Consider the following 20,365-nt stretch of genomic DNA (forward strand, 5'->3'; position numbering starts at 1 on the left):
AGTCAGTCAGTGTCTGTCAGTGTAATATGTCCCCCGTCACTTCCGTCAACTCACTTCCAACTCACACACATTCATACTGGCTGTTTGATGTTACACTTTTATATTTATATAGCTGTTTATTCAAAAAGGAGCCAGGCGCTTTTAAATTTTTCTTAAGGAAAAATTAGAGAGCTATCGAAACCCCCTCTTGGTGGTGGCTTTCGTGCTCTTTATGAGAGCAAGCAGGAACCATCAAAACCCAAACCGAGGATGCGTATTTATCTCTGCGTGTTTTACTCACAAGGAAATAAGCAGCTTTAAGGGCTTTTAAGAAGCCCAAGGAGCTATCGAAACCTAATACTTCCCCCTTGGCGGCGCTTTCGAATTCTGTTAAGCGGAACTCAGGATCCGTTCAAACCTTAGCCAAGTATGGTGCCTCATTCAGGGGGTTAGCTTTTATGTTGTGTGCGAGGGAAACCGATCTTCCCTTGCATACAATAAAGGAACTCCAAACCTACACCCCTAGATTTTAGCTATCTTTTAGAAGATTGTACCTGTCTTCCCGGGCTGTCACCGTTAAAATCACACCGCTTATTAACATGTCTTATCACTTATTAATGCGTACGCAGCAATTATTCTGAACCATTTCTCTGCCTCCAAGAATTACAAAAACAGCTCACTCAGAACTAACAACACAGCCAGAGTATTTTTACAGGAAAAACACTGGAAATTTTTAATAGGAATCTCCTTACCTGTTGCGGCCGCTGCTGTGATGTGTTGTCCTTCCATGGCAACCCTATCCTATCCAAAAGTGGTTTCCGCTTCCGGGGCGCGGGCGGAAACACCAATTTGTCCGAGCTACTGCACCCTGCTGGCGGTCAGACGCCTCGGAGCTCCTCTGGTACTTGGTCCCCATGAAGCGATCACACACTCTATCTAAAGACTCTTAAAGGAACGACTCTCAACCAGTTTTTAACTTTTAGCTCTTTTTAATCTAAGTTAAGGCAGAGGAATGATTACAGAGATCAGAGCTGAGGCTCCCGTCTCGGACCGTCGCCGTCTGTTAGAGGATGACGAAGAGCCTCGATAGAAGGTTACATATAGTTTTATATCTGGCACTCCAATGCAGTGGATGTGCACTCCCTCAGTGATTATCAGTAGACTATGTGTCACCATTGTGGTGTCTATCTGTTAGACTTTGTATTAGGGGGTGTCCATATTTAATCTAAGTGTGCTGTAGGTTTCTAATCAACGCAGTTATACCAGCTGCTCCACTATCTACCCCAGTGCCCCAGCTTCAGGTCATTTATGACAACCCTTGGGCCATTTATCCTTGTACTGTATGTCTATGAGCATTCTTATCCTATTGTAACAAAAGGGAAACATTGGAACTTATATTTATTTCACCATAGTATAAAAGGGAAAAACAGCTATGAGTCATATTAATAAAGGTTATTCCTAACACCCTGTAATAAATTAGAACAGGTAGATCAGACCTTAAAGAAAGCTGGAAACTGGTATAAGCCAGTAAAAGCCTGATTGATCCATCTTTACAGTTTATTCTTTGTCAGATGTTTTAAGTTGCTCTTCAGTTTTGGCCTAATCAGCTATGTACCAATTAAAACTGCAGGAAATTAGCTTTTGTGGGTCATAATGTCTGAACTTGTAAAATATGCTTCCTTAAGATCATATGTGATTTCAGTTCATCCAGCAAGTTCTATTTCATCCCTACTGACCGCCAGAGGGGCGGTGCTGAAAGCACTGAATATTCCCTTCGCGCATGCGCAGTTCGAGAAATTATACCAATAGAGTCACACCTGTGACAAATCCGGATGACCACAGAGGCTATCTATGTCAACATCATCCGAGGCTCTGTTCCTTATTTCTTCTCGCAATGCTGTTCGCTTGAGCTTTTGCCTTCCCGTTGCCTGGACGCCCTGTCGCTTGCTGGCCGGAGTTGCGGTATTTTCACCCTCCTAAGGCTGCAACAAGTTGATCTTAGTGAAGGATTTCTGCAGGTAAGTTTGCTTTTTGTTGGTGACGGTTGCGTTCGCACCCCCTCTCCCAGCTCATAGCTTCTTGTTACTGTGTCTGCGGTGTTATTGCAGCTTGGCTGCTGTTAATTTGGCTCTATATTTGGTGATGGCAGCGGTGTTTGCCCCCCTCTCCCTGTGGGCTCAACTGTATGGTCTGTTTCGGCTCACGGTGTTAAGCTTTCTATAGATTTGTTTGATTTTTATACTTGGTGACGGCAGCACGACAAGGGTTAAGTAGTTGTCGACGGAGTTAGCAGAGATGAAGTCCTTGTTGCAAACGTGTCATTCTGATGCCTCACTTCCAATCACTGGGCTCTCTTCCCCACCCATGCCTGATTTGTCTGCGGAGGAGGATGTTTTGTCTCTGGCTATGTCGGCCTCTCAATTTAGAGATGACGATGAGGCACAGTCCTCCCAAGCCTCTGGGACTGGCTCATTTCTTTCGCAGTGCAGTTGATGAGCCCAATGACAACTCTATGTGGGAGGTCATGTGTATGGCCTTGAGGCAGCTGCAGCTGGAATTCCCGCTAGGAGAGGAGTCAGCCTCCGGAAGTGCTTTTTTCAGGCGTTTACGGGCTCCTACTCCCTTTTCTTACCCTCCGTCAGAGGAGTACCTGAGGGAGTTGCACGCTTGTTGGCGGAACCCAAGGGCGTTGCCACATCTCTCCAGACGGCCGAGTGTTGGCTGCCATGCACGGGTCAGTCAAGGCAGGCCTGGACCATATGCCAGTGGTTGAACCTGCTGTTGCTTCACTGATTGTGTCACCAGATGAAGCCCTGCGTCCTGATGTCTAATGCCCACGTACTCAATGTCAGGTTACGGATGACCTTCTGTGTAAAGCAGGAGCGCGTGGTGGCCGCCTTGGCAATTCCATGGCACATCTCATGTTTGCCATTTCTGCATCCCTTCAGGATCCTGTTGGTGCAACTGCCGCAGTTGGGTTTAGCGACGCAGCATTGCAGGCCTTTGCGCTGATCAGAGAGCTCGGCTGTGTCATTTCTTTTCTCGTCCAAGCTCGTCGACAGGTCTGGCTGGCGCAGTCTCCTCTGACCAAAGCATGCTGTCAGACCCTCAGGGGTGTCCCAGTCGTGCCGGGGGAGACGTTCGGATCAGCAGTGGAGGCGCTGGAGCGAACAGCATACTCCTAGCCAGCAGCTTTCTGGCCAGGAGTATGCCCCCTCCTCCTCCTCAGCGCTCGAGCCGTCTTTTAGATAGCCCCAGTGCTCAGCGGCCACCTCTGCATGGTGATAGATCTGGGGGTTTCTATCCCCGAGACGTGCAGCAGATACCCGGCAGGGACTTTCATCAGCCAGTCCGCCGCCCAATTAGACAGACCCGGGATCCTGGTCTTTTCGCCCCATTTTAGATTTGAGGGGACTCAATCAGTTCCTGAGGGTGCTTCCCTTCCACATGCTTACGACATCGAGAGTTCTTCAGGCCGTTGTGAAGGGAGACTGGTTTACGTCAATAGATCTGACGGACGTCTACTTTCATGTGCCTATTGCGGCAGAACATCGCCTTTTTCTCAGGTTTGCTTATCGGGGTCGCCATTGGCAATTCAAAACCAGCGTCTGCAGGAGGAGAGAGCAGGCAGAGAGCAGCTGCCAGTAATCACACTGTCGCCTTGGATCACATGGGAGGAACAACCCGCTGAATCGAATATCCAATATCCAACCTAAAACTAACTTCACTGCAGTCAGAAGTCTGGGATTTTGTGCTTTAAAGTCCTTGTCCTCATTATTGCCACGGCTGAGACAAAAACTTCCACATAAAGCCCAAAATTGTAATTTCTTCAGGCAAACGTTTGAGCTTTACCATCCAGACAGCAGCGTTTCACCTCTCTGCTTCTCCACTCCCTCCCATTCGGCCATTTTTGTAGTTTGATAACAGAGATACAATTATGTAGCGGTGCAGAAACAAGACAAATATGGCGAAAACAATGCTAAACTGTTAATGTAATAATATTATTCAAAACACGCAGTACGGTTACATCGTCAAGGAGCTAAAAGCAGAACACACCGCTAACCTAAGCAGAAAGCACAATGCTACTGCTTTCAAAACAATGGCCATGAGGTCTTATTAACACACAATAAATTCATGTCTAAAATAAAGTTTGTTGTCATTTTAGCATTATTTGCAGCTTACTGCTTTGCTGTATCCGTCATTCCACAGACAGAAGGAATGAAGGATGAAGTCTTTCAGCAAATCCTTCTTGATACTGGTGGAGGTTGCTGAATGCACTTGTCCTTGAAGTGGGAAAATAGGAATTTTCCCCCTGATGTGGGAACATTTCCATGAAAAAACAAATTTAACCAGGCACTTGGAAGAGGTTATAATGCTGTAATGAATTGTGTAGGTTAATAAACCCTGCAACCGAACATTCAGACCTATCCTATTACAGCTTTAGTGTACATCAGCTTGAACTTCAAAATCGCAGCGAGAAATAAAAATGGCGAAAACGTGATGTCGGTAGCCTCAAGTCCATGACCTTGTTAGTAGTTCTGCAGCAAATACTGTGACGTAACAGTTCCAAAAATGTAATAGAAGACAGAGAAAAACTGAACGGATTGAAAAATATGACCCAAACAAAATATGAAGATATCTATGCAGCACTTGGAAAGACTAACTTTTGACTTTGCATGATAACGTCCCCTTTAAGTAAATTCACTGGGGTTCTGTTGGGAGCTCTGTAAACATGTGTCCATCACGGCAATGTTCCATCAGAGGTCCTCCATTATTCCTTTTTTGATATTAGACACCTGTTGAATATTCTTTATAGTCCTGCTCTGCCTGACATTCTGGAAATATTGGTTGCTGCATTTGATTGGGTGGAGTGGGGTTATCTCTTCAATATTATCAAACAATTTGGCGTTGGTGGGGGACTCATCTCTTGGATTAAGGTTCTGTATTCATCTCGCGTATAGCAACTGTGCAAATTAATAACCTGTCCTTCTACTTCCCTCTCCATCGTTCTGCCTGATAGGGCAGTCCCCTGTCGCCCCTCCCACAAAACGAATCTACAAAAGTGTGAAATTATGCCAGTGAATACAAACGGCTTAGCAAAATTAAAATATTTTTTAGCTTTCTGTTATATGCACACCTTTAAAGAGATATTTAATGGTAATCTTGTGTTACTATCAACCCATCTTAAACGAGATGAACATATTGTGTTTATGTTCATGTTTACTTTTGCATTATTTCTCAACAAATCAAATCAACAAAATTAATTAGAGCAGAAATATCACTTTACCCTAAAAGTAAAATCATTTCTTCATAACTTTTCTGTTCTGCTAAGATGTCTTTGTCTCAGATATCCATGTTGGGTTAATTGGAGATTCCAAACCAGGTTCCTAAACTCCAGTCCTTGTGGGCTGGTTTCTTTAGAATGTGACTGCTGAGGAGGTACTTCAGCTGATTTAGGTGTTCTAAACAAGGGACACCCATGTGGATGGTTGTCTTCTGTCCTGGAATGCACTGGTGGTCTGTCCAGCGTGACCCCCACCTCTTCCCCACTTACTGAGGACTGGAAACAGATGGAGAGTTAAAATGTGATTGTTGATCACGCACGCAGTGTGCATACCTTGGTAATGTGCCTTTTAAGGCTTAAGTTTTTAAATATGGAAATATATTGTGCTGCTGTGAAGGATACCAATGATGTAAAAATGACAACCACTAAATAAAGACCATGGAATATATTGTGTATTTATCCTTTTCAAAGTGATGATGGAATTTCTTTGATACTTTCTGCATTTTGTCTTGAACTTGGCTTTACGAGTCATTTCTTAAGTCATGTTCTCAGTACTCTCTGGAGATTATTTTCTTGGATGACACAGAATATTAAGTGGTTATTTTGGGCTTCAGGTACTCCACAGCTTATGCTGAGTCAGAGTACAGAGATCGAGATACAGACAGAGAGGAAGACGAGCCGGAGCCTGAGCAGGAGTCTGAGGAAGACGAGGAGGAGGGAAGCTGTGCCACAGTCCTCACCATCCATCAAAAAGATTCCCAAGAGGAAAGGGAGTCTGAGGAGGAAGAGGTGGAGGAGAAGGAGGGAAGGCTGTGGATGAAGACTGAAGTTCCTCATGGAGAGCTAGCTCTCCTTTTGGCTCAGACTGACATTCTTCATGCTGGAGATGCCACTTTAAAAGCTGAGGGCTTTCGGCTGCTGCTAGAGAACAGAACAGAGGTGGGTTTCTGTCCATGATCTACAAAATAACTCCTCAGAATATGGAAATGTGTTTTTTTGAATTATGAGTGCTAATTTGTACCATCAGCAAGTCAGAGATTTTGGGGGATTACTAGATACATATTTTCCAAAGTTTTTAATCCTTTAGGCTGTAAAAATTTCAAACAGGTTCTTTCTCATGTGAACTAAAAATATTAGGATCCACGATGATGACTAAGGTTACTTATTAGTTGTAATCACAGCCTGGTCAGTGAGAGGTTCTGTGTGCTGTGGTCACCCACAACTGTCTCCAAGCTCTAACTGTGCTTTTCATTCCGGTTTTGCAGTATGGAGACAACAGGCAGTTTCTCTGGCGACTTGCTCGTTCTTACAAGGACATGTATGAGTCTGCTAAGGACAAGCTAGAGAAGTCAAGCTATGCACAAAAAGGTGGGGGCACTCCTGCACTCATCCAGACAATGGTATATTGTTAGTTTAGTTATCATGATATGATGTAGAAAGTAGGCAGAAATCAAGATGAGAACCAAGCTTTGGTTTCTTCCATGACTTGAAATCTAAGAGAGGGCTGCCCAACTCCAGTCCTTAAGAGCTACTATCCTGCAACTTGGCTGCATCATTTCTCACTTCTCCAACACCTGAGTCGAGGTGAATCAGGATAGTAGCTCGAAGAATGGAGTTTCACAACCCTGGTCTAACAGAAGCACCTTGATGAACCCCATGTCAACATCAGTGTCTGTCTAATGTTTACCAAATATAAAACAAATTTGTGTATGTCTTTACAGTCAAAAATATGAAAGAACTCTTTTTTTTGTTGCAGTGAACAGGAAACAACATAGGTTGACATGCGGATCACTGAGAGCTAATCAATAAAAAGATGACTGACTGGTCGATTGATTAGTGCAGGGATGTCAAACTCCAGTCCTTGAGGCCTTGTGTCATGCAACTATTAGGTGTGTCCCTGGTCCTACACACCTGAATTAAATTGCCACATCAGCATGCAGTCATGCTCTTCAAATAATTATTTGATTCGGGTGTGTTGAAGCAAAGATGCATCCAAAGGTTGAAGGACATCATCCCCTTAAGGACTTTAGTTGGACACCTGTGAATTACTGCATCACATCTATCATACCAAACTGATGCTTGTTTTTAGGCAATGTAGATGACAAGTAAAGATGTCACTGCTATCTTCTATATTTAAAGAACTGGGCAGCCAATGAGAGAGCCATTAAATCTGCCCAGTGAGCAGAGCAGACTATGTTGGACTCAGTGAGACAGACAAAAATCATTCACTCTGTGTGGTGTAACATAGACATTAACAGTTCTCCTGTATGTTGGTGTCTGCAGGTCGGGAGGAAGCAGAGGTGGCCCTGAAGAACAACAACCTGAATGTTGAGAGTCACAAATGGTAAAAAAACTACAAGATAATCAGACTTTCTCTTAACACGTGATCTTTGAATTCTTCACAGATTTCTTATGTTGTCGTTAGGTTTGCAGTGCTGACCAGACTTGCCTTAGAGCATGAGAGCATGCACAGCAAACTCAAGAGTGGCCATATACTGAAGGTAATGCAGCCAAACTGAATAAAGCTAGGGTGTTAATCTGCTATAGAATACATATGGGCTCACACTGAACACGGTGCAGTTCCGGTGCAGCTGTGGTGCGTGTGCCTCAAGGAACCCAAAAAATTTTAATCAGTGTGTACACTCACATCAGCCACAGTGCAGTGCATTTGCGGTTACCGAGGTCCTGCGGCTCAACAAAATGTTTCCACAAGAAGGAATGTTTGGTCGGATGCCACAACAGCTTCTGTATTAACTTCCTGAATTTGTCCAGGAAACCTGACAGGAGTGTTCTGGTGAATTCCCGACAAACTCTAACTTGACTAGTGTGAACAAAACGTTGGTTATATACTGTAACCCCAGATTCTATGAGTAAGGCTATCGCTAGTGGGTTTATCTCTGGCGTGCAGCACTGAAAACTTTAGTTCACGCCCACCTGCTGTGTGGTCCCCACTCCGTTCCGTATAAATAACAGCAAGACTCCCAAATAGCTTTTTTCTTCATCCATTCAGAAACCAGTTAGGCCCAGAGCTATGAGTATAGGCTTCGCCCTTTAAGGCTATCGCTAGTGGGTTAAAGGCAAAGCGGGATGTGGTCTATACCTCACTGTGTCCATTCAGACCTAAGACATGGAGCATGTATTCACAATTCCAAAAAACTCAGCCTTCATAATTACGTGCTCCAAGCGTCCTGCGCATTGGAGCACCAGAGAAGAGAGATATCTCTGGTCAAGAAAAGGCTGAGATTACAGACCTGTTGCTGTGAAAAGAAACCACGAAGGTTACCAACTGTAACAGTGTAACGATGAGGAGAACAGGTCAACACCTCAAGAGGAACATAAAAATAAATCAGCAGCTGGATCATGTATAGTGATGCAGCATAACAGACCCTGTGTGTAACAACAACACAGCAGAGGAGAAAACCCTCTGTTCACAATGGAACATAGTGAAATACAGTTGCAGTCACAATAATAGAACTCTGGAAGCTGTGCCTGCATGTGAAAAAGAGTGAGCCAAAATACAACAAATTAATCATTTTGTCAGAACCCTGAGAACAGAATGAGTCATGGAGAAAGTTGAAACGTCACGCAGGTAAAAGCGAACAAATGAGCATGGAGATGACCATGAAGCTGCTGTTACAAATGTCCTCCACTGTCATTCCTCCACGCAGGGCTGTGAAAGAGGAAATCCCCCTGGTTGAATGAACTCTTAGCTTCTCTGGAGGATCCAGTCCAGAGGAAGTATAAGCATGTGAAATAGCCTTACATAACCAGTGTGAAAGGCGCTGAGCGGACAGAGGCTGACCTGCAGAGGTCTCCCTGTAATGCAAGAACAGACGCTGGGAGCGGTGATGCTGTGCGCGCTACGTAGCACAAGAGCGCGCGCACAGGACAGAGGAGATGAGATGTAGCGTTCTCCTCTGAGTTATGGGGAGGAGGATGGAAATCATTCAGAGTTATAACTCTCGACCTGAATGAACATGTGATGCTTTTAGGTGTGAAAGCAGGATTAGGACGCAGGACAGCTGAGCTGCCATATCCCCGTATGCTGAGACAGGAAGGGGCGACAGAGAGGGCAGATAAATTGCTCATTCTAGTTGCAGATGTCAGAGCTAACAGCAGAGGTGTTTTAAATGTCAGAAATTTCAGTGGAGCCTGATCTAAGGGCCCAAATGGGGCTTTAACTAGTGCGTGCAGGCCCAGCGCTAAATCCCACTGAGGAACTAGTGGGCGTGACACTGGTCTGTGTCTGCCCACAGCCTTTTAGAAACCGCTTCATTGGGCGCTTAGGGGTTAAGCGTGCACCATGTGCAGAGGCTATAGTCCTCGATGCGGCTGTCCCAGGTTCGAGTCCTGGGCCCGGTGACCTTTGTCTCCCCTCTCTTTAACTTTTTTCCTGTCTACCTACTGTCGGAAAAATTTTAAAATAAAAGCCTCCAGTGCTGCAAAAAAACAAAAAAAAAACTCTTCATCAGTGGGTGGTTAAAGTTCCTGTTCATCAGCTGCCGGAGAAATGATAATATGCAGGCTAGTGGATATGAATTGGGATCCACGCCTTTTTCTGCACACCAACGCTCAAAAACTTTCCATTCTGCTGCGTATAAAGCTGTAGTGGAAGTGGCTCGTATGCCCTTAGCGTACCTGATCTAAGAGCCGCTGGATCAGCGGAACCGGAGGGAAAGTGTAAAGGAGCATTTTCGGCCACGGGCTGTGAGCACAGGTGTCCACTCCTAACGCTGGATCCTCCCGCGGACTCGATGAGAACCACAGCTGGCAGTGTGCGTTCTCCCATGTAGCAAACAGATCCACTGCTGCTCTGCTGAATCTGCTTCAGATCTGAGAGATCACATCAGGATGGAGGCTCGAGTCTCTTCTTTTCAGGGCAGGCTGTTGCTGCAGAGGCCGCCAATTTCCTTCAGTCACACTGCGTGAAGAGTGAGAAGGAACAGGCAGAACTCTTCATGGGCTCTGATGGACCATAGAGAACTTCTCTCTGTCTGGCTCTGGGCAAACGCTGAGCCATGGGTTGCCACACAAGGAAAAACTGTTGAGGCTGAGAGTAGGAGGTTGACGCGGGGCACCACGGGAGGCTGCAGCAGCGGTGGTTTGCCTCTACTGCTGACACTGGCCCTGGCGATCTTTCCAGCGGCCAGACAAATGAGGGGTGTGGGAGTCGGGCTGTGGCCACACCAGATGACGAACAGTCTCTGAGACCTCATCAGTTTTCTGTGACTTCTCCAGGATGATCTGAAAGTTGGGACCGAACAGTGGATGTGGAGTGATGGGACCTTCCAGCATGTCCTTCTGTAGATCCTCCGGCATCAATGGTGAAAGGCGGAGCCAAGTGGGTCTCTAAACCAGCGATGACCAGGCAGCAATGCAGGAAGAACATGCAGCTGAAGCCGCACACATGTTCAGGATGGCATCAGCGGCTTTGCAGAAAAAGCTTTTCAGCTCTTCTGGCAGGTCAGCTTCCTCCACCTTTTTGGAGATACCAAATGCTAACAAGGCGGTGTTGTTCGTCGCCATAGCTGCCTGGAAGTGCATTGGTGGGCGCGGTCAGTGAACTTCACCACCAGCTGATCATGTTTGGAGGGAGGGATAGGTCGTTGTCCAACGAGCCTGGACGTTTTCACTCCAAACGCCTTAGCAAGGCTGAGCTCCAGAGGGGGAACAGAGAGAAAACCCTGCTCTGTAAAACCCTCCACTCTGGTGATAGGCGCTAAGGTGGAAACTGGCGCCTTTAGCTTGGCGGGCTCATCTGCAGCCTAGGTCAGGTGTGTCATCGCAACCGGGAAATGAGGCCATATTGGGTCTGAGCGACAGGGTGGAGCGGAATAAACCTGCCTGCCAAATCATCCAATTAAGGCAGAGCAGGCTAAATAGAAAGTCCCTTCACGCTAGCTGCCTCCTGGATAATGCTAGGTAGCTCCAGGAGTAGTGCACTGACAGCTGGGAGCGGGGTCGTCGCGGACATCGGAAGACCCGAGGTGGCTCAGCGTCCGCTTAGCTGCCTCTCTTCTGCATCCAGGCTCTTTGCTGGAATGCAGTAGCGGAACTGCTGCTACCGTCGTCCTCGCGGGTGGGATCGTCCGATTCTCGCCCAACATCAAAAAATGAGATGGCTTCGTCCAGCGTGGGAGCGGTCTGCGATGGGGAACGCCTCCTCAGCAGCAGCCTTGAAAATGTCTACTCTCCTCTGCTTCTCTTCCAGCGGGAGGAGCTCGCAAGAGCAACAGGAAGGCTGAGGCGACAGGGCGAGGTCAGCATGCTGAGGACTGTGGCAAACCCTCACAAATGCAGTGCGGGTCGAAGCTGAGGATGTAGCCGCTCTGACAAGACCGCCACAGGCAGATGGTGTTCGACATATCTTTTGCTAAAGTTAATAATCAGTGGTAGTTGCTAGCTGAAAAAAAAAAAAGGAGCCATTTTTCCGGTCTTGCTGTTATTTATACGGAGCGTGGTGGGGCCCACACAGCAGGTGGGCGTGGACTAAAGTTTTCAGCATGCCAGGGATAAACCCACTAGCGACAGCCTTAAAGGACGAAGCCTATACAAAATAGAATGACGAAACAGAGGCACTATGTGAGCATGAAAAAGGATAGTTATGTGCACGGATAACGAATTTTGCCATAGAACACGAAATCCATAGCTGTTTTTACTCCTTTAGAGGGATTGCAACAGAAAGGAGGCAACGGGGATTTCCCTTTCTTGTTTTGCCTGCAAGCTCCGAAACGTGATATTACTTCATAACCGGTGACACGGGGTCAAAATACGGCCAAATACGGGCTTTGTTTATGAGAGACTTGCTAAATGTTTGGGCTAGTTCTCGCGTGAACTCCCAGAACCCACATGAACATTCAGCGTGAGTCCATCCATCTTTATAAGGGCTGCACAGAAACAGCAGCTTTTTATATACACTGCTCAAAAAAATAAAGGGAACACTCAAATAACATCCTAGATCTGAATGAATGAAATATTCTCATTGAATATGTTGTTCTGTACAAAGTTGAATGTGCTGACAACAAAATCACACAAAAATCATCAATGGAAATCAAATTTATTAACCAACGGAGACCTGGATTTGGAGTCACACACAAAATTAAAGTGGAAAAACACTACAGCCTGATCCAACTTTGATGTAATGTCCTTAAAACAAGTCAAAATGAGGCTCAGTATTGTGTGTGGCCTCCACGTGCCAGTGGCGAATTTGCCAATCCTGGTGTTCTCTGGCAAATGCCAAGCGTCCTGCACGGTGTTGGGCTGTGAGCACAACCCCCATTTGTGGACGTCGGGCCCTCATACCATCCTCATGGAGTTGGTTTCTAACCGTTTGTGCAGACACATGCACATTTGTGGCCTGCTGGAGGTCATTTTGCAGGGCTCTGGCAGTGCTCCTCTTGTTCCTCCTTCCACAAAGGTGGAGGTAGCGGTCCTGCTGCTGGGTTGTTGGCCTCCTACGGCCTCCTCCACGTCTCCTGGTGTACTGGCCTGTCTCCTGGTAGCGCCTCCAGGCTCTGGACACTACGCTGAGACACAGCAAACCTTCTTGCCACAGCTCGCATTGATGTGCCATCCTGGATGAGCTGCACTACCTGAGCCACTTGTGTGGGTTGTAGAGTCCGTCTCATGCTACCACGAGTGTGAAAACACCACCAACATTAAAAAGTGACCAAAACATCAGCCAGAAAGCAAAGGTACTGAGAAGTGGTCTGTGGTCCCCACCTGCAGAACCACTCCTTTATTGAGTGTCTTGCTAATCGCCAAAGATTTCCCCCTGTTGTCTTTTCCATTTGAACAACAAGATGTGAAATTGATTGTCAATCAGTGTTGCTTCCTAAGTGGACAGTTTGATTTCACACAAGTTTGATTTACTTGGAGTTATATTGTGTTGTTTAAGTCTTCCCTTTATTTTTACCCATGGTGTATTTTTCCAACCCTTTTCAAAGTGAAGCTGGCATCAAACTCAATCTTTGAGTTTTGATACAGTGGAGATGGTCATCACAGGGACATGGAAAATTTGTTGCTTAGCACTTGAACAAATAAAGCCTTTGAATTTTTTTTTTCTTTGGACTTAATGCAAAAAAAGCTTTTTTCATAGGGTTTTGGTGATAGTATGGATGTAATTTCAGTTTTAACAATTTTGTGTTTTTTTTTCTTTTTGTTTATTTCTTTTTCTGTTTATAAATTCATCCAGGAGCATCTAGATCGAGCATTCACCCTCAGAGATGATGACCCAATGTGTTACTACCTACTGGGGAGATGGTGCTACGAGGTGAGACCCATCACATGCAGATGGAAACGTCCCATCAAACCAGTGTGTGCTCTCTGATGTGTGTGTGGCTGCAGGTTGCCATGTTTGACTGGTTGGAGAAGAAGGCTGCTGCTGCACTCTACCAGAGCCCCCCCACAGCCACACTGAATGATGCCCTCGAGAACTTTCTCAAGGTGAGAAACACTGCAGCTGCTATTCAGATCTTTTTTGTCACTATAATAATAATAATAACAGTTATAAATTACAGCAAAATATAATTTGCACATCTTAATACTGGCATGGGGAAAAAAAGTGAAAGCACCTCTTATTGTACAAAATAACAGTAAGTAAAACAACAAAACTCCTCGCAGGCACAGTTATACGATTAATAGCACTTCCAACAATATATATGTTGAAGTACAAGAGAATAAAAGGAATCAGGGGTCCTGTGATGTGTGAAATGTGGAATAAGAGCTGCACTTGTTTCAGTTGACTCATTGGTGGAGTCTGACATACAGTATGTAATGATGGATGACGGTAGAGAGATAGTTGTCACACCTCGGCCATGGACCTTTCTGCTTCTACATGTTAGTTTACAACTAAATCATTAGATGCTGATGCTCCCTTTGCCTCCCTCTCCACCTGTCTGCCTTAGATGGCAGCTGGAGAGGCTGAACCAGAATAAGGCCGCAGGTCTAAATGGTGTCTGTCCCTCAAGGCGTGTGTCTCTTTAATCTTAACTTGGCCAGTTTTGTGGAATACATCCTGCCTTGTTCTAGTACCGAAGGAAACTCACTCAGTCCTCAAGGATTACAGACCTGTTGTCCTGACATCCCACATCATGAAGGTCCTAGACAGACGTCTGTTGGCCCACCTGAGTAAGCAAGCAAACAAACACATATTGGGACCCCCTCTAGTTTGCTTATAGCTGTGGAGTTGGAGCTGACAATGTCATCATACACTTGCTTCAGAAAACCAACTGTCATCAGGACAAAGCAGGAAGCACTGTGAGGATCATGTTCCTCAATTTCGACAGTGTATTTAACACAATTCAGCCTGTCAGACCCCAAAGAACCACCTGGATCAATCACTACCTTTGACAAACAGAAAAATGTTTGAGAGACTAAATGGTTGTGTTTCTGACCAGGTGGTCAACAGAGGACTGTACTTTCACAACTTCTTTTTACTATGACACCATATATAAGCTCTGGAGGTGATTGTATAAATAAGGATTCTTCATTAAGAGAAGAACATTACAGACCACCCCGAGCATCCGCTTCATTACACTGTCCAACAACGACAAAGTGTCTTTTATCAGAGGATGGTTTAGATCATACTGACCTCTACAGGACCTCTTCCCTGCTCACAGCTATGACCGTCTATGACTACTTTTTGGAGAAAATTGGATAAGTTACATTTAATTTTCCTTTGGGAATAATAAATTGGGATCAGTAAAAGTGAGAAAATTCACACCTTCAGTTGGCCCGGTTGGTTTTCACAGAATTTTTTATACCGGAATAATGTCGTGCAGTTGCAATGGCCGTATTGTACTGATTCAGAAGGGAACAAAGCATAAGGAAGAATGTCAGTTTCATCGAGGTTTCTGTTGCCGTTTGTTCAAATGTAGCTGTGCCCCCTAGTGATGGGAACTCTGGCTCCTTTAAGAAAACCATTTCTTTTGGCTCAGCTAACTAAAAAGAGCCGACTCTTTCAGCTTTCGAATGGCTTTGAAGATTTTTGCAGCTTAAATTGATTTATTGTTCACAATAACACAAATATACATACAAAATGAAATAATTGAAAAATCAGCAAGACCAACACACCAGGTGACATACTTATTTTCACAGAAAATGAGTATGTCTCAGAAGACAAACACAGAAAAAAAGTGAGACAGAGAAGTGGGGGGAAACGAAACATGTCGTTCACTTCAAAGAGCCGGCTCTAAGAGCGGACACATCACTAATGAGCCTGCAGCTCTTTACTCCACATAGTGCCATGAGACTTTTAAATCTTTTGTCTTCTGATTTTCACTTTCATGTGTTTTTCCTTTACTACTTCTTCGAATCAAATCAGCACTACCCCTACCTGCTCTTTCTGCTTTTGGTATGCTGAGAACAACATTCACATTCCGGAAAGAATCATGCTGAAACCTGCAGTTGTAAGCATGCTAGGGCATGGTTCTCTGGTCAGTTTCAGGGTCCAGGTTGGGTTCCCACCAGTGTGATCCGCTCCAGAAACCCAACTCTGGCATGGTACAAAGCATTCCAAAAGTTTGGTTGAAAAAACTTAAAGCTCTCTACACCACCTTACTACAGCACTCCTGAAAGAAAGTGGAGTAGGAGTGGATTGTCCTGTTTTGCGAAAGTCCACAATGATTTTTATAGTTGTTATTGAGGACCAAGTTGTGCTTACCACACCATTTTACCAGATCTTGTACTACACTCCTGTAAGCTGACTCATTGTTGGAGATGAGCCTGAGTACCGTAGTGTCATTTGCTAGTTTGCCAAAGAGTTTAAAAAGAGCAACAATAGCTGTGTGTACAAAGGGCTTAGCACACATCTGTAGGGGCTCTGGTGTTGATGAGGAAGTATAAAGTGTGTTTGTCAACTTTGACAGGCTACCAAAATGTTGGTTTAAAAATGCATGGCATAGTGTTCAGTCCAAGGTTATAAGTAAACTTAAATCGTCAAGAATCAGTATTGCATAGGTGTTCATGTCCTCTAGGTTTTCTAACAGTGCCGAAGACCCACCATTACAGGTTTCTATACTATCAGATGGTAAAGGATAATCACTCAGAGCTTGTTGTATTGGACTGTAGACACATTTCATTATCTTGAAAAAACTGAATGTTGTTTCTTTAATTTACAAGAAATGCAAACCATCGTTACTATTGCTTCCAAATAGTATTAGAGTAGTAGAGTATTTGTCTAGGGACAAGTGCTGCAAACTAGCTTTTGCTATAAGCACCATAATACAGGCATGGGCCTGCTGTTTTATTCAGTTTGTCTATGTTATTGTGTGTCTGTCCCTACCAAATAAACCTAATAAATAAAAAATATTCAGAATCAGCTTTATTGGCTAACATTGTGCACACAAACAAGGACTTCATTGCTCTGAATGTTCAGGCATATAAAATTTAAAGCTATACATTTGGTGATTTTTTTCAAGAGAATTGTGTAAATTACAATATTGCAGAAAAAGACAAAAGATGGGCGTGGCGTAGTATAGCCGTAGAGCGCGCAACCCATAAACGGAGGACTCAAACCTCGACACAGCTGTTCCGGGTTCAAGTCCCGACCCCCGGCAACCTGTGCTGCATATACAGGTCCTTCTCAAAATATTAGCATATTCTGATAAAGTTCATTATTTTTCATAATGTCATGATGAAAATTTAACATTCATATATTTTAGATTCATTGCACACTAACTGAAATATTTCAGGTCTTTTATTGTCTTAATACAGATGATTTTGGCATACAGCTCATGAAAACCCAAAATTCCTATCTCACAAAATTAGCATATTTCATCCGACCAATAAAAGAAAAGTGTTTTTAATACAAAAAATGTCAACCTTCAAATAATCATGTACAGTTATGCACTTAATACTTGGTCAGGAATCATTTTACAGAAATGACTGCTTCAATGCGGCGTGGCATGGAGGCAATCAGCCTGTGGCACTGCTGAGGTCTTATGGAGGCCCAGGATGCTTCGATAGCGGCCTTTAGCTCATCCAGAGTGTTGGGTCTTGAGTCTCTCAACGTTCTCTTCACAATATCCCACAGATTTTCTATGGGGTTCAGGTCAGGAGAGTTGGCAGGCCAATTGAGCACAGTGATACCATGGTCAGTAAACCATTTACCAGTGGTTTTGGCACTGTGAGCAGGTGCCAGGTCGTGCTGAAAAATGAAATCTTCATCTCCATAAAGCTTTTCAGCAGATGGAAGCATGAAGTGCTCCACAATCTCCTGATAGCTAGCTGCATTGACCCTGCCCTTGATAAAACACAGTGGACCAACACCAGCAGCTGACACGGCACCCCAGACCATCACTGACTGTGGGTACTTGACACTGGACTTCTGGCATTTTGGCATTTCCTTCTCCCCAGTCTTCCTCCAGACTCTGGCACCTTGATTTCCGAATGACATGCAGAATTTGCTTTCATCCGAAAAAAGTACTTTGGACCACTGAGCAACAGTCCAGTGCTGCTTCTCTGTAGCCCAGGTCAGGCGCTTCTTCCGCTGTTTCTGGTTCAAAAGTGGCTTGACCTAGGGAATGCGGCACCTGTAGCCCATTTCCTGCACACGCCTGTGCACGGTGGCTCTGGATGTTTCTACTCCAGACTCAGTCCACTGCTTCCGCAGGTCCCCCAAGGTCTGGAATCGGCCCTTCTCCACAATCTTCCTCAGGGTCTGGTCACCTCTTCTCGTTGTGCAGCGTTTTCTGCCACACTTTTTCCTTCCCACAGACTTCCCACTGAGGTGCCTTGATACAGCACTCTGGGAACAGCCTATTCATTCAGAAATTTCTTTCTGTGTCTTACCCTCTTGCTTGAGGGTGTCAATAGTGGCCTTCTGGACAGCAGTCAGGTCGGCAGTCTTACCCATGATTGGGGTTTTGAGTGATGAACCAGGCTGGGAGTTTTAAAGGCCTCAGGAATCTTTTGCAGGTGTTTAGAGTTAACTCGTTGATTCAGATGATTAGGTTCATAGCTCGTTTAGAGACCCTTTTAATGATATGCTAATTTTGTGAGATAGGAATTTTGGGTTTTCATGAGCTGTATGCCAAAATCATCCGTATTAAGACAATAAAAGACCTGAAATATTTCAGTTAGTGTGCAATGAATCTAAAATATATGAATGTTCAATTTTCATCATGACATTATGGAAAATAATGAACTTTATCACAATATGCTAATATTTTGAGAAGGACCTGTATTTAATCTTCCACTTCTCGTCTGCCTATTTTCTAATAACAAAAAATAAAGGCCACCAGTGCTGCAAAAAAAAAATCTTGTCAGGGTTGAATTAGTGCAAATATGCTTCATGTTTATTCCCAAAAGAGTACCTTGGTAATCTGTGAAGTGTTCATCAGAGGGACAGTGTGGGGGAAGAATCTGTCTCCGTAGTGGCTTGTTTTGGAATATAGTAGACCTCTGTAGGTGTGACCCAAAGGTAAAGGTCTAAACAGTCAGTTATCATTGTCCTGGATCAGACCACTAATGGTGGTGTCATCTGCGAACTTCAAGAGTTTCAATGATGGGTCTACTGATGTGCAGAAAAACTTTTTATCCAATTTGAATAAAAAGCAAACTCCGACTGCACAGTTCAATGGTTAGGACTAATTGGAATGTAGGAACCTGACTGTTGTAAATTGGTGCTATATAAATAAAACTGAATTGAATTGAATCCCTGTTAAGAACCAAATTCAAAAAACCCAATATAAACAACATGCCAAACACAAAAACAAATTAATGGCAATCAAGTCAGGGGCTGACATATTGCTGTCTGCCAATAACAGTTAGCTTTTGTTTCTCACTTTACCCATGGAGTTTCTTAATTATCTGAGAACTTTTATTTCATTTTAGGAAATCCAGTTTCTTTGTGGTCATCTTAATGTGTTGTAAACCTGCAGGCAGAGGAGCTCAATCCCGGTTTCTCCAGGACTGTCAGACTTTACATTGCCAAGGTAACATAAAATTCACTAATCCAAGCTGAACTCAACAGCTTGTAACAAGTCCAAACAACATAACCTGTTATGATGCAAAGAAAACCAATAATTATGTATTGCATTTGGTAGAACTTTAAAGCTTATAATGCTGTGATTTGGTTTAGTGTCACATGGAGCTGGGGGACATCTCTGCAGCCACAAACTGGACCAAGCTGGCACTGAAAATCCTCACTACCAATGTAAGAACCTTCTGTATAAAGTAAATAAAGACATGCAAATTTCTGTCTCTGTAGTTCTAAATGTTTGCAGATCCAATACAGTAAAAAATATTTAGAACTGAATCACAAGGTTTGACCCTTAATGGAACTTATCTTTCTTCATGTGGATTTTTTTTACTTTCATTGCTGCCTTTTTTCCTTGTGTCTTAAGGATGAAGAAACATCTGAACTGGAGGCTCAGCTTCAGCTTCTAACTGACAAACAAACAAACTGACATTTTGGAGATCGTGATCTGACTGGGTTTCAGATCTTTTCCTTCACTGATGTGCTGTACTGTCCTTTTTATGAATTTGATGTGCTATGTGATAACCTTTAAAGTTTTCAGTGTACTTTTTAAATGAATTGCTTGGATTTAAATTATTTAACATTCCTCGGAATATTGAAAACCTTCCAGTCCTCTAGTCCAGATGTTTTTTTTCAAACACCAGTCTATTAAACAAAAAGCCCACCTGACCAGCATACCCATCAACAGCAACGAAGATAAACATGCCAATATAACCCTTTAGAGCTGCTGATTAAGTCTGAAATCATTTGAAAGGATTCGAGGATTGTTATTAGGTTAGAGGTGCTGTAAACATCAGCACCTGCTGGGCTGTCTGGGTAAATTCTTGAAGTTTAACGTGAAGTTTTGAACGCTGGAGGAATTGGAATACCTCTTCCAGCATTCAATGTGTTGCAGCCTCTACATTAGTGAGCCCACATAACAATGTTTGGTTCTGACAGAACTATATTATTGGATTCCTTTGTCTCATTTTTACCCTGTGACATCATTGTACTTTTTTTTGTTACACTCAATGGGAAAATGCTCATGTCATTTCTTCTAACCTAAACCTGTATTAAAACATTGAACTCAAACTGGTTGTTAGTCTTGTAAATTTCACATTAGATGATTACAGTTAAATTAT

General features: G+C 44.0%; 1 protein-coding gene across 4 annotated transcripts in view; it reads left to right on the top strand.

Moving 5' to 3' along the window:
• Nucleotides 1-20,365, top strand: part of rmdn3 (regulator of microtubule dynamics 3) — a 47,277-nt gene that overhangs the window by 20,161 nt on the left and 6,751 nt on the right. For 2 of the 4 annotated variants that reach the window (XM_047387119.1, XM_047387121.1), the window contains exons 4-12: nucleotides 5,878-6,202; nucleotides 6,529-6,631; nucleotides 7,547-7,607; nucleotides 7,689-7,764; nucleotides 13,458-13,535; nucleotides 13,610-13,708; nucleotides 19,147-19,200; nucleotides 19,347-19,421; nucleotides 19,612-20,315. In XM_047387119.1, coding sequence (XP_047243075.1) covers nucleotides 5,878-6,202; nucleotides 6,529-6,631; nucleotides 7,547-7,607; nucleotides 7,689-7,764; nucleotides 13,458-13,535; nucleotides 13,610-13,708; nucleotides 19,147-19,200; nucleotides 19,347-19,421; nucleotides 19,612-19,674 — 934 coding nt within the window. In that variant the 3' untranslated portion in view covers nucleotides 19,675-20,315. Of the gene's footprint in view, nucleotides 1-5,877; nucleotides 6,203-6,528; nucleotides 6,632-7,546; nucleotides 7,608-7,688; nucleotides 7,765-13,457; nucleotides 13,536-13,609; nucleotides 13,709-19,099; nucleotides 19,201-19,346; nucleotides 19,422-19,611; nucleotides 20,316-20,365 lie in introns of those variants that run through there. The other 2 variants (XM_047387120.1, XR_007041680.1) reach the window with 2 other exon arrangements.

The sequence above is a fragment of the Girardinichthys multiradiatus genome, chromosome 15 (genome assembly GCF_021462225.1).
Source record: "Girardinichthys multiradiatus isolate DD_20200921_A chromosome 15, DD_fGirMul_XY1, whole genome shotgun sequence".
Taxonomy (NCBI): domain Eukaryota; kingdom Metazoa; phylum Chordata; class Actinopteri; order Cyprinodontiformes; family Goodeidae; genus Girardinichthys; species Girardinichthys multiradiatus.